Here is an 18271-nt window from a genome sequence, read left to right as displayed (position 1 = left end):
AGCTGTGGAGGACGAGCTGTGGAGGACGAGCTGTGGAGGACGAGCTGTGGAGGACGAGCTGTGGAGGACGAGCTGTGGAGGACGAGCTGTGGAGGACGAGCTGTGGAGGACGAGCTGTGGAGGACGAGCTGTGGAGGAGGAGCTGTGGAGGAGGAGCTGTGGAGGAGGAGCTGTGGAGGACGAGCTGTGGAGGACGAGCTGTGGAGGACGAGCTGTGGAGGACGAGCTGTGGAGGAGGAGCTGTGGAGGAGGAGCTGTGGAGGAGGAGCTGTGGAGGAGGAGCTGTGGAGGAGGAGCTGTGGAGGACGAGCTGTGGAGGAGGAGCTGTGGAGGAGGAGCTGTGGAGGAGGAGCTGTGGAGGACGAACTGTGGAGGACGAGCTGTGGAGGACGAGCTGTGGAGGACGAGCTGTGGAGGACGAGCTGTGGAGGACGAGCTGTGGAGGACGAGCTGTGGAGGACGAGCTGTGGAGGACGAGCTGTGGAGGACGAGCTGTGGAGGACGAGCTGTGGAGGACGAGCTGTGGAGGACGAGCTGTGGAGGACGAGCTGTGGAGGACGAGCTGTGGAGGACGAGCTGTGGAGGACGAGCTGTGGAGGACGAGCTGTGGAGGACGAGCTGTGGAGGACGAGCTGTGGAGGACGAGCTGTGGAGGACGAGCTGTGGAGGACGAGCTGTGGAGGACGAGCTGTGGAGGACGAGCTGTGGAGGACGAGCTGTGGAGGACGAGCTGTGGAGGACGAGCTGTGGAGGACGAGCTGTGGAGGACGAGCTGTGGAGGAGGAGCTGTGGAGGAGGAGCTGTGGAGGACGAGCTGTGGAGGACGAGCTGTGGAGGACGAGCTGTGGAGGACGAGCTGTGGAGGACGAGCTGTGGAGGACGAGCTGTGGAGGACGAGCTGTGGAGGACGAGCTGTGGAGGACGAGCTGTGGAGGAGGAGCTGTGGAGGACGAGCTGTGGAGGACGAGCTGTGGAGGACGAGCTGTGGAGGACGAGCTGTGGAGGACGAGCTGTGGAGGACGAGCTGTGGAGGACGAGCTGTGGAGGAGGAGCTGTGGAGGACGAGCTGTGGAGGACGAGCTGTGGAGGACGAGCTGTGGAGGACGAGCTGTGGAGGAGGAGCTGTGGAGGAGGAGCTGTGGAGGACGAGCTGTGGAGGACGAGCTGTGGAGGAGGAGCTGTGGAGGAGGAGCTGTGGAGGACGAGCTGTGGAGGACGAGCTGTGGAGGACGAGCTGTGGAGGACGAGCTGTGGAGTACGAGCTGTGGAGGACGAGCTGTGGAGGACGAGCTGTGGAGGAGGAGCTGTGGAGGAGGAGCTGTGGAGGACGAGCTGTGGAGGACGAGCTGTGGAGGACGAGCTGTGGAGGAGGAGCTGTGGAGGAGGAGCTGTGGAGGACGAGCTGTGGAGGACGAGCTGTGGAGGACGAGCTGTGGAGGACGAGCTGTGGAGGAGGAGCTGTGGAGGAGGAGCTGTGGAGGACGAGCTGTGGAGGACGAGCTGTGGAGGACGAGCTGTGGAGGACGAGCTGTGGAGGACGAGCTGTGGAGGACGAGCTGTGGAGGACGAGCTGTGGAGGACGAGCTGTGGAGGACGAGCTGTGGAGGACGAGCTGTGGAGGACGAGCTGTGGAGGACGAGCTGTGGAGGAGGAGCTGTGGAGGACGAGCTGTGGAGGACGAGCTGTGGAGGAGGAGCTGTGGAGGAGGAGCTGTGGAGGACGAGCTGTGGAGGACGAGCTGTGGAGGAGGAGCTGTGGAGGACGAGCTGTGGAGGAGGAGCTGTGGAGGACGAGCTGTGGAGGGCGAGCTGTGGAGGACGAGCTGTGGAGGACGAGCTGTGGAGGACGAGCTGTGGAGGACGAGCTGTGGAGGACGAGCTGTGGAGGGCGAGCTGTGGAGGACGAGCTGTGGAGGACGAGCTGTGGAGGACGAGCTGTGGAGGACGAGCTGTGGAGGACGAGCTGTGGAGGGCGAGCTGTGGAGGGAGGGCTGTAGCGCAGCAGAGAGCAAGGGGGTGCAGGGACCTGGAAGTTGTGCTTGTTCAAATTTTCAGGCTAAGTCAACGTTTTTTCAAAACTCCCTACTGCAGCTTTAAGAAAGAAATTCGAATTTAGCTTTTTAGCCATTCTGACAGCCCTAATATACAGTCCATGTTTTCACATCATTATAAAGTAATCTGTTGACTAGGCGCTGCATTAGTGGAGAACAGCAGTGTGTTTGCCGATAGCATCACTAGTAAACGGTTAAAGCAATGTGACAAAACACACGCAAGTCCGCCCAAGTGTTTAACGCCACGATTGTTGCCATCTATTGCCATTGGTTTATATTCAGCTGGTCGTTTCTATGCGTTCGTTATCCAGTGAAGTGGCATATTTAAAGCTGGTGGCGTGAGATGATGATATGCAGCCGACAGAAACATAAATCAGAAACTCATACAATTTCAATTCTTTTCTTTATAGTCACTGTAATAATAATAATAATATTTGTTATTTTGATTAGATAATCATCAAGTGCTATAAAATAGAAGCAATTAAAGTGTGAGTATACATAAAATATACATGTGTCTAAATTCAATGCTTTGGCATTTGTGTACAGTAGATGATTAGAGATGGCCATCTGTAGGCATGACTGTTTGCACACTGTACAATAAGAGTCCATCTGTAACATTAACTAAGCTATAGAAATTGTTCATTTGTGGATTTAAACATTTACTAAAACATCTTTACATTTTAAAGTAGTATCTCTTAACATTACTGATGCACTAAATGAACTAACATGAATGATCAAGGTATAATTCATATATTAATATTTATATTTAAGTACAGTACATATTCATGGTTCATTACTGGGTTTTTTGTGTAATAAAGTTCAGCACTATTTTGTGTGTTGTGTTTGTTTTCATTCAGTATCCATTTTCGGTAATCTAGTTATCGGTAAATCGGTCGAGCTCCAGTGAAAAGGCCTGATAACACAAATGATCATGTCGCCAAAAATGTGAATGAACGGCTGTTATGATGTTTGTTCAGACCAACAAAGACATTCAAGTGCAGTCAGTGTGACAGATTTCTTTTTCTTTTTTCTTAAATAAGATTTGTGCTTTTGGTCACATGTCCAGAAGTGTTTTGCTAAGCGACAGTGAATAGTACAGGAAGAATTCAAAACCAGTTCTCTAGTATTTTATGATGCAAATACCAAAAAAATGTAAACAACTGTTTAAAAAAGTGTTGAGGTCTTTCCTTCTCTGTGACAAACGGACGTCAGATACTGATGGTGCAGCACAGCTTTGAGTTCCAGAGTAACCGCTGTATTTCTGCTCTTCTGGAAGTCAGAGAGTGAATTTATATGGTCATTCAGCTCATCTGCCAAACTTTACACTGGTCTGAACAGACAAAATCATGTCGAACACGCGTGTCAGTGAGAACAGGCCTTTACCCTGTTTTTAACTTTCTTGGCGACGGGCCAATAAAATAACTGGCACACAGTCTTTAATCCTGTCGGGGAAACACAACGAGACAAAGGGAAGGAGAGAGGGATGAAGATCCACGAACCAGACAACAAAGAGCACAGCAGACGTAAACGCACACACACACAAAGGACGCAGGTGTTTAGAAAGATTAACAGGTTTATATGAAGGGTAAAGAGTGTGAATGAAGCCAGAATAACCGGAATCACAGGAAGAGTTTCTAATGAATCAGATATGGGCGTAAAAGCAGGACTGACACCCGAAAGATGTCTTGAGCCGAGAACACAACTACCAGACGAACACGACACAACCAAGCAAACACGACTCTACCAGACGAACACGACACTACCAGACGAACACGACACTACCAGACGAACACGACACTACCAGACGAACACGACACTACCAGACGAACACGACACAACCAAGCAAACACGACACTACCAGACGAACACGACACTACCAGACGACACTACCAGACGAACACGACACTACCAGACGAACACGACACTACCAGACGAACACGACACTACCAGACGAACACGACACTACCAGACGAACACGACACTACCAGACGACACTACCAGACGAACACGACACTACCAGACGAACACGACACTACCAGACGAACACGACACTACCAGACGAACACGACACTACCAGACGAACACGACACTACCAGACGAACACGACTCTACCAGACGAACACGACACTACCAGACGAACACGACACTACCAGAAGAACACGACACTACCAGATGAACACGACACTACCAGACGAACACGACACTACCAGACGACACTACCAGACGACACTACCAGACGAACACGACAGTACCAGACGACACTACCAGACGAACACGACAGTACCAGACGACACTACCAGACGAACACGACACTACCAGACGAACACGACACAACCAAGCAAACACGACACTACCAGACGAACATGACACAACCAAGCAAACACGACACTACCAGACGAACACGACACTACCAGACGAACACGACACTACCAGACGAACACGACACTACCAGACGAACACGACACTACCAGACGAACACGACACAACCAGACGAACACGACACTACCAGACGAACACGACACTACCAGACGAACACGACACTACCAGACGAACACGACACTACCAGACGAACACGACACTACCAGACGAACACGACACTACCAGACGAACACGACTCTACCAGACGAACACGACACTACCAGACGAACACGACACTACCAGACGAACACGACACTACCAGACGAACACGACACTACCAGACGAACACGACTCTACCAGACGAACACGACACTACCAGACGAACACGACACTACCAGACGAACACGACACTACCAGACGAACACGACACTACCAGACGACACTACCAGACGAACACGACACAACCAGACGACACTACCAGACGAACACGACACTACCAGACGAACACGACACTACCAGACGACACTACCAGACGACACTACCAGACGAACACGACACTACCAGACGACACTACCAGACGAACACGACAGTACCAGACGACACTACCAGACGAACACGACACTACCAGACGACACTACCAGACGACACTACCAGACGAACACGACACAACCAGACGACACTACCAGACGAACACGACACAACCAGACGACACTACCAGACGAACACGACACTACCAGACGAACACGACACTACCAGACGACACTACCAGACGAACACGACACTACCAGACGAACACGACACTACCAGACGAACACGACACTACCAGACGAACACGACTCTACCAGACGAACACGACACTACCAGACGAACACGACACTACCAGAAGAACACGACACTACCAGATGAACACGACACTACCAGACGAACACGACACTACCAGACGACACTACCAGACGACACTACCAGACGAACACGACAGTACCAGACGACACTACAGTACCAGACGACACTACCAGACGAACACGACACTACCAGACGAACACGACACAACCAAGCAAACACGACACTACCAGACGAACATGACACAACCAAGCAAACACGACACTACCAGACGAACACGACACTACCAGACGACACTACCAGACGAACACGACACTACCAGACGAACACGACACTACCAGACGAACACGACACTACCAGACGAACACGACTCTACCAGACGAACACGACACTACCAGACGAACACGACACTACCAGAAGAACACGACACTACCAGATGAACACGACACTACCAGACGAACACGACACTACCAGACGACACTACCAGACGACACTACCAGACGAACACGACAGTACCAGACGACACTACCAGACGAACACGACAGTACCAGACGACACTACCAGACGAACACGACACTACCAGACGAACACGACACAACCAAGCAAACACGACACTACCAGACGAACATGACACAACCAAGCAAACACGACACTACCAGACGAACACGACACTACCAGACGAACACGACACTACCAGACGAACACGACACTACCAGACGAACACGACACAACCAGACGAACACGACACTACCAGACGAACACGACACTACCAGACGAACACGACACTACCAGACGAACACGACACTACCAGACGAACACGACACTACCAGACGAACACGACTCTACCAGACGAACACGACACTACCAGACGAACACGACACTACCAGACGAACACGACACTACCAGACGAACACGACACTACCAGACGAACACGACTCTACCAGACGAACACGACACTACCAGACGAACACGACACTACCAGACGAACACGAAACTACCAGACGAACACGACACTACCAGACGAACACGACACTACCAGACGAACACGACTCTACCAGACGAACACGACACAACCAGACGACACTACCAGACGAACACGACACTACCAGACGAACACGACACTACCAGACGACACTACCAGACGACACTACCAGACGAACACGACACTACCAGACGACACTACCAGACGAACACGACAGTACCAGACGACACTACCAGACGAACACGACACTACCAGACGACACTACCAGACGACACTACCAGACGAACACGACACAACCAGACGACACTACCAGACGAACACGACAGTACCAGACGAACACGACACTACCAGACGAACACGACACTACCAGACGAACACGACACTACCAGACGAACACGACACTACCAGACGCACGACACTACCAGACGAACACGACACTACCAGACGAACACGACACTACCAGACGAACACGACACTACCAGACGAACACGACACTACCAGACGACACTACCAGACGAACACGACACTACCAGACGAACACGACACTACCAGACGAACACGACTCTACCAGACGAACACGACACTACCAGACGAACACGACACTACCAGAAGAACACGACACTACCAGATGAACACGACACTACCAGACGAACACGACACTACCAGACGACACTACCAGACGACACTACCAGACGAACACGACAGTACCAGACGACACTACCAGACGAACACGACAGTACCAGACGACACTACCAGACGAACACGACACTACCAGACGAACACGACACAACCAAGCAAACACGACACTACCAGACGAACATGACACAACCAAGCAAACACGACACTACCAGACGAACACGACACTACCAGACGAACACGACACTACCAGACGAACACGACACAACCAGACGAACACGACACTACCAGACGAACACGACACTACCAGACGAACACGACACTACCAGACGAACACGACACTACCAGACGAACACGACACTACCAGACGAACACGACACTACCAGACGAACACGACACTACCAGACGAACACGACACTACCAGACGAACACGACACTACCAGACGAACACGACTCTACCAGACGAACACGACACTACCAGACGAACACGACACTACCAGACGAACACGACACTACCAGACGAACACGACACTACCAGACGAACACGACACTACCAGACGACACTACCAGACGAACACGACACAACCAGACGACACTACCAGACGAACACGACACTACCAGACGAACACGACACTACCAGACGACACTACCAGACGACACTACCAGACGAACACGACACTACCAGACGACACTACCAGACGAACACGACAGTACCAGACGACACTACCAGACGAACACGACACTACCAGACGACACTACCAGACGACACTACCAGACGAACACGACACAACCAGACGACACTACCAGACGAACACGACAGTACCAGACGAACACGACACTACTAGACGAACACGACACTACCAGACGAACACGACACTACCAGACGAACACGACACTACCAGACGCACGACACTACCAGACGAACACGACACTACCAGACGAACACGACACTACCAGACGAACACGACACTACCAGACGAACACGACACTACCAGACGACACTACCAGACGAACACGACACTACCAGACGAACACGACACTACCAGACGACACTACCAGATGAACACGACACTACCAGACGAACACGACACTACCAGACGACACTACCAGACGAACACGACACTACCAGACGACACTACCAGACGAACACGACAGTACCAGACGACACTACCAGACGAACACGACAGTACCAGACGACACTACCAGACGACACTACCAGACGAACACGACACTACCAGACGAACACGACACTACCAGACGAACACGACACTACCAGACGAACACGACTCTACCAGACGAACACGACACTACCAGACGAACACGACACTACCAGACGAACACGACACTACCAGACGAACACGACACTACCAGACGAACACGACACTACCAGACGAACACGACTCTACCAGACGAACACGACACTACCAGACGAACACGACACTACCAGAAGAACACGACACTACCAGATGAACACGACACTACCAGACGAACACGACACTACCAGACGACACTACCAGACGACACTACCAGACGAACACGACAGTACCAGACGACACTACCAGACGAACACGACAGTACCAGACGACACTACCAGACGAACACGACACAACCAGACGACACTACCAGACGAACACGACACTACCAGACGAACACGACACTACCAGACGACACTACCAGACGACACTACCAGACGAACACGACACTACCAGACGACACTACCAGACGACACTACCAGACGAACACGACACTACCAGACGAACACGACACTACCAGACGAACACGACACTACCAGACGAACACGACTCTACCAGACGAACACGACACTACCAGACGAACACGACACTACCAGACGAACACGACACTACCAGACGAACACGACACTACCAGACGAACACGACACTACCAGACGACACTACCAGACGAACACGACACAACCAGACGACACTACCAGACGAACACGACACTACCAGACGAACACGACACTACCAGACGACACTACCAGACGACACTACCAGACGAACACGACACTACCAGACGACACTACCAGACGAACACGACAGTACCAGACGACACTACCAGACGAACACGACACTACCAGACGACACTACCAGACGAACACGACACAACCAGACGACACTACCAGACGAACACGACAGTACCAGACGAACACGACACTACTAGACGAACACGACACTACCAGACGAACACGACACTACCAGACGAACACGACACTACCAGACGCACGACACTACCAGACGAACACGACACTACCAGACGAACACGACACTACCAGACGAACACGACACTACCAGACGAACACGACACTACCAGACGACACTACCAGACGAACACGACACTACCAGACGAACACGACACTACCAGACGACACTACCAGATGAACACGACACTACCAGACGAACACGACACTACCAGACGACACTACCAGACGAACACGACACTACCAGACGACACTACCAGACGAACACGACAGTACCAGACGACACTACCAGACGAACACGACAGTACCAGACGACACTACCAGACGACACTACCAGACGAACACGACACTACCAGACGAACACGACTCTACCAGACGAACACGACACTACCAGACGAACACGACACTACCAGACGAACACGACACTACCAGACGAACACGACACTACCAGACGAACACGACTCTACCAGACGAACACGACACTACCAGACGAACACGAAACTACCAGACGAACACGACACTACCAGACGAACACGACACTACCAGACGAACACGACACTACCAGACGACACTACCAGACGAACACGACACAACCAGACGACACTACCAGACGAACACGACACTACCAGACGAACACGACACTACCAGACGACACTACCAGACGACACTACCAGACGAACACGACACAACCAGACGACACTACCAGACGAACACGACAGTACCAGACGAACACGACACTACTAGACGAACACGACACTACCAGACGAACACGACACTACCAGACGAACACGACACTACCAGACGCACGACACTACCAGACGAACACGACACTACCAGACGAACACGACACTACCAGACGAACACGACACTACCAGACGAACACGACACTACCAGACGACACTACCAGACGAACACGACACTACCAGACGAACACGACACTACCAGACGACACTACCAGATGAACACGACACTACCAGACGAACACGACACTACCAGACGACACTACCAGACGAACACGACACTACCAGACGACACTACCAGACGAACACGACAGTACCAGACGACACTACCAGACGAACACGACAGTACCAGACGACACTACCAGACGACACTACCAGACGAACACGACACTACCAGACGAACACGACTCTACCAGACGAACACGACACTACCAGACGAACACGACACTACCAGACGAACACGACACTACCAGACGAACACGACACTACCAGACGAACACGACTCTACCAGACGAACACGACACTACCAGACGAACACGACACTACCAGACGAACACGACACTACCAGACGAACACGACACTACCAGACGAACACGACACTACCAGACGACACTACCAGACGAACACGACACAACCAGACGACACTACCAGACGAACACGACACTACCAGACGACACTACCAGACGACACTACCAGACGAACACGACACTACCAGACGACACTACCAGACGAACACGACAGTACCAGACGACACTACCAGACGAACACGACACTACCAGACGACACTACCAGACGACACTACCAGACGAACACGACACAACCAGACGACACTACCAGACGAACACGACAGTACCAGACGAACACGACACTACTAGACGAACACGACACTACCAGACGAACACGACACTACCAGACGAACACGACACTACCAGACGCACGACACTACCAGACGAACACGACACTACCAGACGAACACGACACTACCAGACGAACACGACACTACCAGACGAACACGACACTACCAGACGACACTACCAGACGAACACGACACTACCAGACGAACACGACACTACCAGACGACACTACCAGATGAACACGACACTACCAGACGAACACGACACTACCAGACGACACTACCAGACGAACACGACACTACCAGACGACACTACCAGACGAACACGACAGTACCAGACGACACTACCAGACGAACACGACAGTACCAGACGACACTACCAGACGACACTACCAGACGAACACGACACTACCAGACGAACACGACTCTACCAGAAGAACACGACACTACCAGACGAACACGACACTACCAGACGAACACGACACTACCAGACGAACACGACTCTACCAGACGAACACGACACTACCAGACGAACACGACTCTACCAGACGAACACGACACTACCAGACGAACACGACACTACCAGACGAACACGACACTACCAGACGACACTACCAGACGAACATGACACTACCAGACGACACTACCAGACGAACACGACAGTACCAGACGACACTACCAGACGAACACGACAGTACCAGACGACACTACCAGACGACACTACCAGACGACACTACCAGACGAACACGACACTACCAGACGACACTACCAGACGAACACGACACTACCAGACGAACACGACAGTACCAGACGACACTACCAGACGAACACGACAGTACCAGACGACACTACCAGACGACACTACCAGACGAACACGACACGACCAGACGAACACTGAGCCTGAGCCGGATGTGGTCATGTCGTAGATGAGGTCTTTGAGTGTGTGAGTGTGTGTGAGTGAGAGACTCACCCGAGCCCGAGCCGGATGTGGTCATGTCGTAGATGAGGTCTTTGAGTGTGGTTCCCACAGTGATGAAGGGATGGTCCATCGTGGGGTCCTCCTCGTTCGGCACGCGGTGGTGGAGGACCGAGCGACTGTGGCAGATGTAGAACACCGTGACCATGAGGAAACACACCACACACACCGGACCCGCGATCAGCGCCGCGAACGCCACGGGTCCCAGAGCCACCGGCTTCTGTGTCGGCACTGTGTGTGTGAGACAGAGAGAGAGAGAGAGAGAGAGAGCGAGAGAGAGCCAGGTCAACAACATTACAGCAGTCAAGGCCTTTAAAATACATTAGATATCAGTATTAAATAATTATGTACAGGGAGGCTAAAAATCACATATATTGAACTCAGAATCTTGAATAGAAAAAACAAAAAATGGAAAGAACATGACAATCTTAATGGCAGCTTCTTTAGATTTTTTTTTAATCTGGATGGTGAGTGGATGATGGGTGGAACTAAAGTCCAAATCATCAATTTTGAAAGTAACAGTGCATACTGCATAAAAACTTCAGCTTTGTAAGTTCTTGTAATAGTGTTGTCAGATCTTGTGTTGATTATTGTCTGACTGTATCGAGTGAAGAGACACATGAGTCTTTGTAATGTGTTTCTTCCTTCAAAATCGCACAGTAACGCCAGACTGTGTGTCTGGTTTTAAGTAAAAATGAGTCATGCTCGATTCTGCATGCTTAACATATTATCTGAAGCCTAGTAACACTTATTTCATTTTTAAATAGAGCTGTTCCCACAGACGACTGTCTAGACTTCAGACAGACCCATTCCAGGGAAAATCACAAGCTCCCGTAAACAGCACACACACTCCGTGATTCATCCCAAGTGGATATCCATAACATCCATGAAGACGAGTTAATTAGGAGAAAAGGGACAGAATGAGAAATCTGCACAGACGGAAGGCCGAGGACAGAGAACAAGGCAACAGAAGTCGATCCCGCCAGGCTGGAAGAGGCAGTGAACGAGAGCATCTGTTCCCGAGGACTTCACTCTGTTTACATGAAGTCTGTGGTCGAGGTCAGAGCAGGATAATGTATATCTGTATAAATGTGCGAGGGGGAGAGCTAGGCCGAACGGAAGAACCCGATTATATATATATATAAATGTAATGTAATGTATATAATATAATGTAAAATCTGCAAAAAAAAATCAGGTTTGCTCTGTTTGTTTGTAGAGCTGCACAATTAGGCCAAAAATGTTGTGATTACATATAAACCTGACTATAAAATAAAAGTAATAATATTAATAATAATAATAACAATTATTATTATTATTAATTTATGCTAGTTTTATTGTGATTATTATGAAAATGGTAAACAAATTAAGAAATATGAATATTGTAATATTTACTGTAAAATAACATTATTATTTTTCTATTTTTTTATTTTACAGTAAAATATTAAAATACTAATATTTCTTAATTTGTTTACCATTTTAATAATAATCACAATAAAACTAACATAAATAAATTAAATAAAACTGTAAAATAACATTAATTATCATTTTTCTCTAGTTTTTTTATTTTACAGTACAACAGTACAATCACAACACTTATTTTGGTGGTAATTTCTTCATTTTCAGATGTTTTGAAGCTTCTCAGCTGCTGATCAGCACTCCTCAAGCACGTGCAGATATCCGGCTCATGTGTGGCGTCACAGATGTAGTTCATGTTTACTGTGAGCGGAGACTCTCTGAGGCGCCGACAGAAGCCGGATCAGGAGCTGCTCTCGTTCACAACAAACAAAAAGCACTTCACCTCGAAACTCAGAGCAGTTATTTCATTAAATCGCAGGCTTTGCAATGTGATAATAAGAGATAATATACAGCGGTTGTTATCTCAGAATAAACCCGAAAGGGTGATCAGGATTAGGTCTCCATCAGCCTGAACACACACACACACACACACACACACACCTGAAGGGGTTTATTCTGAGATCACACACACACACACACCTGAAGGGGTTTATTCTGAGATCACACACACACACACACACACCTGAAGGGGTTTATTCTGAGATCACACACACACACACCTGAAGGGGTTTATTCTGAGATCACACACACACACACACACACCTGAAGGGGTTTATTCTGAGATCACACACACACCTGAAGGGGTTTATTCTGAGATCACACACACACACACACACCTGAAGGGGTTTATTCTGAGATCACACACACACACACACACACACCTGAAGGGGTTTATTCTTAGATCACACACACACACACACACCTGAAGGGGTTTATTCTGAGATCACACACACACACACCTGAAGGGGTTTATTCTGAGATCACACACACACACCTGAAGGGGTTTATTCTGAGATCACACACACACACACACACACACACACACACACACCTGAAGGGGTTTATTCTTAGATCACACACACACACACACACCTGAAGGGGTTTATTCTGAGATCACACACACACACACACACCTGAAGGGTTTTTTTCTGAGATCACACACACACACACACACACACACACACACACACACACACACACACACACCTGAAGGGGTTTATTCTGAGATCACACACACACACACACCTGAAGGGGTTTATTCTGAGACCACACACACACACACACACCTGAAGGGTTTTTTTCTGAGATCACACACACACACACACACACACACACCTGAAGGGTTTTTTTCTGAGATCACACACACACACACACACCTGAAGGGGTTTATTCTGAGATCACACACACACACACACACCTGAAGGGTTTTTTTCTGAGATCACACACACACACACACACACACACACACACACCTGAAGGGGTTTATTCTTAGATCACACACACACACACACCTGAAGGGGTTTATTCTGAGACCACACACACACACACACACCTGAAGGGTTTTTTTCTGAGATCACACACACACACACACACACACACACACACACACACACCTGAAGGGTTTTTTTCTGAGATCACACACACACACACACCTGAAGGGGTTTATTCTGAGATCACACACACACACACACACACACACACACGAAGGGGTTTACACACGCAAAACTTCCACGAGGAAAAGCGGTTCCTAGCGAGTGTGTAGCGCTGATGACTTCAGTGACCGGATGAGCCTGTGTTTCTGTTCTCGGCTGTTATCTGGGAATAATGGAGCTATTGACCAATCAGAATCAAGTATTGCACAGAGCCGTGTGATAAGCAAGCGGCAACATTCTAATCTGAAAAATGAAGCCTACCCGGAAGTGCGGAAAACTGCAATACATGGACAATCCGCTAGAGGGAGGTCCAGAAAGGGAGCAAATGTCCAGAGACCGCATGTTAAAATGTCCGTTTTCACAGCATAAACTCATGTTTTTACAGGTTGGTCCCATGGACTTTTATTGTATTTTTCGATAGGTTCCGAGTGCCTGACAACTGTGAGGGGGGTGAATTTTTTTCTAACTCGTTAGTTTAGATCATATTTAGATATAAAATGTATGACAAATAAGGGCGTGGTTAACTTTGATTGACAGCTTGATTGACAGCTGATAACGGGCTCATGTCTCGGTCTCGGCCGTGATCTGACACAACACATCACACCACCTCTGTCTCCTTTCTGAACATTCGTATTGAACTATCGTACATAACATGGGTTGCTCTGGTATAAACTGCACTAACCGACTCTGTAGGAGTACTTCGTGACATTCCACTACTATTTCACGTAGTTAGCACTATTTAGCATCAGTGTTTGTGGGCAGTGGCACTGCAACAGTTAGCATTACATCGCCTCAGATAAGTTAGCGTCAGAGGTACTTTACCTGTGGTTATAACTGACGTTTGAAACACTGTAAATGCGTCTGCCAAATGAATAAATGACTGATCTGCAGCTAGTTGGTCGCGCGTCAGAGGCGCCCGCGCCATTGGATGCACAGTTGCCGCAGCACAGCCTATGAGCGAGCTGCAGCTGCAAATGCGTTTTACATACAGGCTTCAGTAAATCGAGGAAAAGGAGTTTCAACATTAGAATGACACTGACTGTGAAGAGTAGCCTAGTCTGCAGTCGATCCTGTAGCGGTACAGATAGCTGAGGCTCGGCTGAAGAGGCGTGTCCACCGGCCGGCTCAGTCTCACACAAAGCCCGCCCTTTTACCCATATATGGATTGGCCAGAAGGTGGGCGGGGTTAGGATTTCCCAAGATTTTCCAAGATGGCTCCGCCCATACCCCCCATAAACGGCCTCAAACCGCTCTTCAGAAAGTCTATGGGTGATATCACTGACGCTTTGTCCATATTTTACAGTCTATGGTGATAGTCGTGTTGTATTGCAGCCGAGCGAGTGTTACCTGGGAAGGCGCTGAGGTCGGGGTTCTCGTTGCACCAGTCGGTGTCGCAGCACATGGGGAAGATGCCGGTGTCGTCTTTGGTGGAGGGCGCGCAGACGAAGGGCCGGTCGCGCGGGATCAGCTCGGTGTCGCTAATGCACCAGCTCTGCTGTGTGGTGACGCTACCCTGACGCGTGATGGACACGTAGCACAGCCCGTCCGTCGCACACGTGTGGTTCGGGCACCGGTGACAGTAGCACTGCAGGCCTGAGGACACACACACACACACACACACACACGAGGAAGAGTTAAGAAGGAAAGACACTTCACTTAGTCAAACGAAAGACGATCAGATGAACAGTCTTCACACAACGGTTACGATGAAGTGTCACAAACAAAGACAGCAAATGTGTCCTTGCGTTCAAATGAGTTAAAAACAGAGCCGCGGATTGGCAGAAATGTGGCTTTCCACAACAACAACAAAAAATGGATTATCAATTAATTTGCTATTTTTTAAGAATAATTATCAGTCTTGCCAAAATAATAATAATTTTAAGTTTGAACTGAATGTGACCAAATTTCAAATTTTCATATATCACACTGAATAGCACCACTTATTGAACAATCACTTAGTAGTACAGAATATATATATATATATAAATCAGGGATACACGATATATCGGCCACCATATCGGTATCGGCCTAATTAGTTCCGATATCGGCCTAATAAGAACATTTGTCCGATATATTAAAGCCGATAATGAATGTATTGTTTCCCTCAGCTGAGACGCGCACTGTTCGACATGATGGGTTTAAATTGCTTGAAATATGATTGGAATCACTTTAAAAACATCATTATTGTGTCTTTGGGACATGGATTTTAATGGTGAGACTTTTGGCTTTTGTATTCAGGCTAATATATTATATTATTATATAAAATATAATCATAAGGCTAATTATATAAACATTTGGATTTAGATTTATCAGCCAACATTTCGGTTATCGGCTTTCAAATATAAAAAATTATCGGTATCGGCCAAAAGTTTCATAAATAAGGAATAAATATAAAAGGAATGGATATATAATACACTGATCAATGATCAAATCATTTCTGCATTTTATTTTTAAGTGGCACTCTTTATTTTAAAGCACTGCATGTGATCAACATATTAATTAAAACCACTATTAAATCAAAATTGACAAAAAAAATTATGGAATATTACAGTGTTTATTGTAAATGATTTATGTGTACACGTCATCTTTATAGTGTTAATAATGTTGAATGAGAATCAGTTCCTCTTGCAGCATCTCTTCTCTTCTCTGATGATGTGGGCGGGGCTATAACCTGTCACTCACATGAGATCAGCCAATAGCAAACCACAACCATCCAATCAGTTCCCCACAGACACAATCAAGCCCCGCCCACATGTGTTCTTGTTCCAGAAGCGCTTCACTCGATATACGACACAATAGAGGAGAGAAGACCAGCGCTGCTTCCCTTTCATCACGAGTTTAAAGTAGCACTTAAATAATCAAAGGTCCAATAATAAATCATCTCTAGTATAGAAACAGTCTTTTACTCAAATTAAATATAAAATTATTTGACAAAAATATTGAGGTACACTTTAATAAAATAGTGTTGGCATTGGATCTTGACATTTCTGCAGATATCCATACGCCTCAAATACAAGGATTCTTGTGCATAAAGCCTTGAAAGGGTGCTCAAACATCCTCATAAAGTCAATAACTGCTCATGTTGCAGTAAATCCCACGGGATGACTACAGAATAAAGCATTCTTAGTGCCTGAGATCAAGCAATCGGGATAAAGTGGGAAATATGGATTGCCAGTATTGATGAAGGAAGAGAACCGGAGAACTGGAGCCACGCCCTCATGCAGATCGCCATAGTTACGGGCTCAGAGCGTCGCTAGGCAACAGGCAAACAATGCGCCGCTGTCGGTGCGGGATAATCCGGGGTTTCTCTCGGATCAACAGAGGAACAAAGATCTGGACTGATAAGCAGAAACTAAAAGCACAGGCAGTGTTGTGAAAGGTCAGGTGTGTTTGCTGTGAGTCGGGATTATGCGTCTGGAACCACAGTGACCCTGAGCTGTGTGAACCGCACCTGGAGCACGAGCTCTGCTGAAGCTATAGATCATCACTGGAGCTATAGAGCATCACTGAAGCTATAGATCATCACTGAAGCTATAGATCATCACTGAAGATATAGATCATCACTGAAGATATAAATCACTATAGATTATCACTGAAGCTATAGATCATC

General features: G+C 48.6%; 1 protein-coding gene and 1 long non-coding RNA gene across 2 annotated transcripts in view; both read right to left on the bottom strand.

Annotated features, from left to right (window-relative positions):
- Positions 1-18271, bottom strand: part of tgfbr1b (transforming growth factor, beta receptor 1 b) — an 80807-nt gene that overhangs the window by 40041 nt on the left and 22495 nt on the right. The window contains exons 2-3 of the mRNA XM_056269653.1: positions 16009-16254; positions 11648-11884 (exon numbers count right to left, since the gene is read on the bottom strand). Of these exons, the coding sequence (XP_056125628.1) occupies positions 11648-11884; positions 16009-16254 (483 nt within the window). The remainder of the gene's footprint in view (positions 1-11647; positions 11885-16008; positions 16255-18271) is intronic.
- On the bottom strand, positions 13578-14555 carry LOC130103411 (uncharacterized). Its single transcript, XR_008809353.1, has 2 exons — positions 13840-14555; positions 13578-13804 (listed from the first exon to the last, which is right to left on the bottom strand). It is a non-coding gene; the product is annotated as an uncharacterized LOC130103411 (long non-coding RNA).

Source organism: Rhinichthys klamathensis, unplaced genomic scaffold (assembly GCF_029890125.1).
Source record: "Rhinichthys klamathensis goyatoka isolate OS25496 unplaced genomic scaffold, OSU_Roscu_1.1 h1tg000287l_1, whole genome shotgun sequence".
In the NCBI taxonomy this organism is placed as follows: domain Eukaryota; kingdom Metazoa; phylum Chordata; class Actinopteri; order Cypriniformes; family Leuciscidae; genus Rhinichthys; species Rhinichthys klamathensis.
Note: the sequence above shows the minus strand (reverse complement) of the source record. Positions and strands in the feature narration are given on the sequence as shown.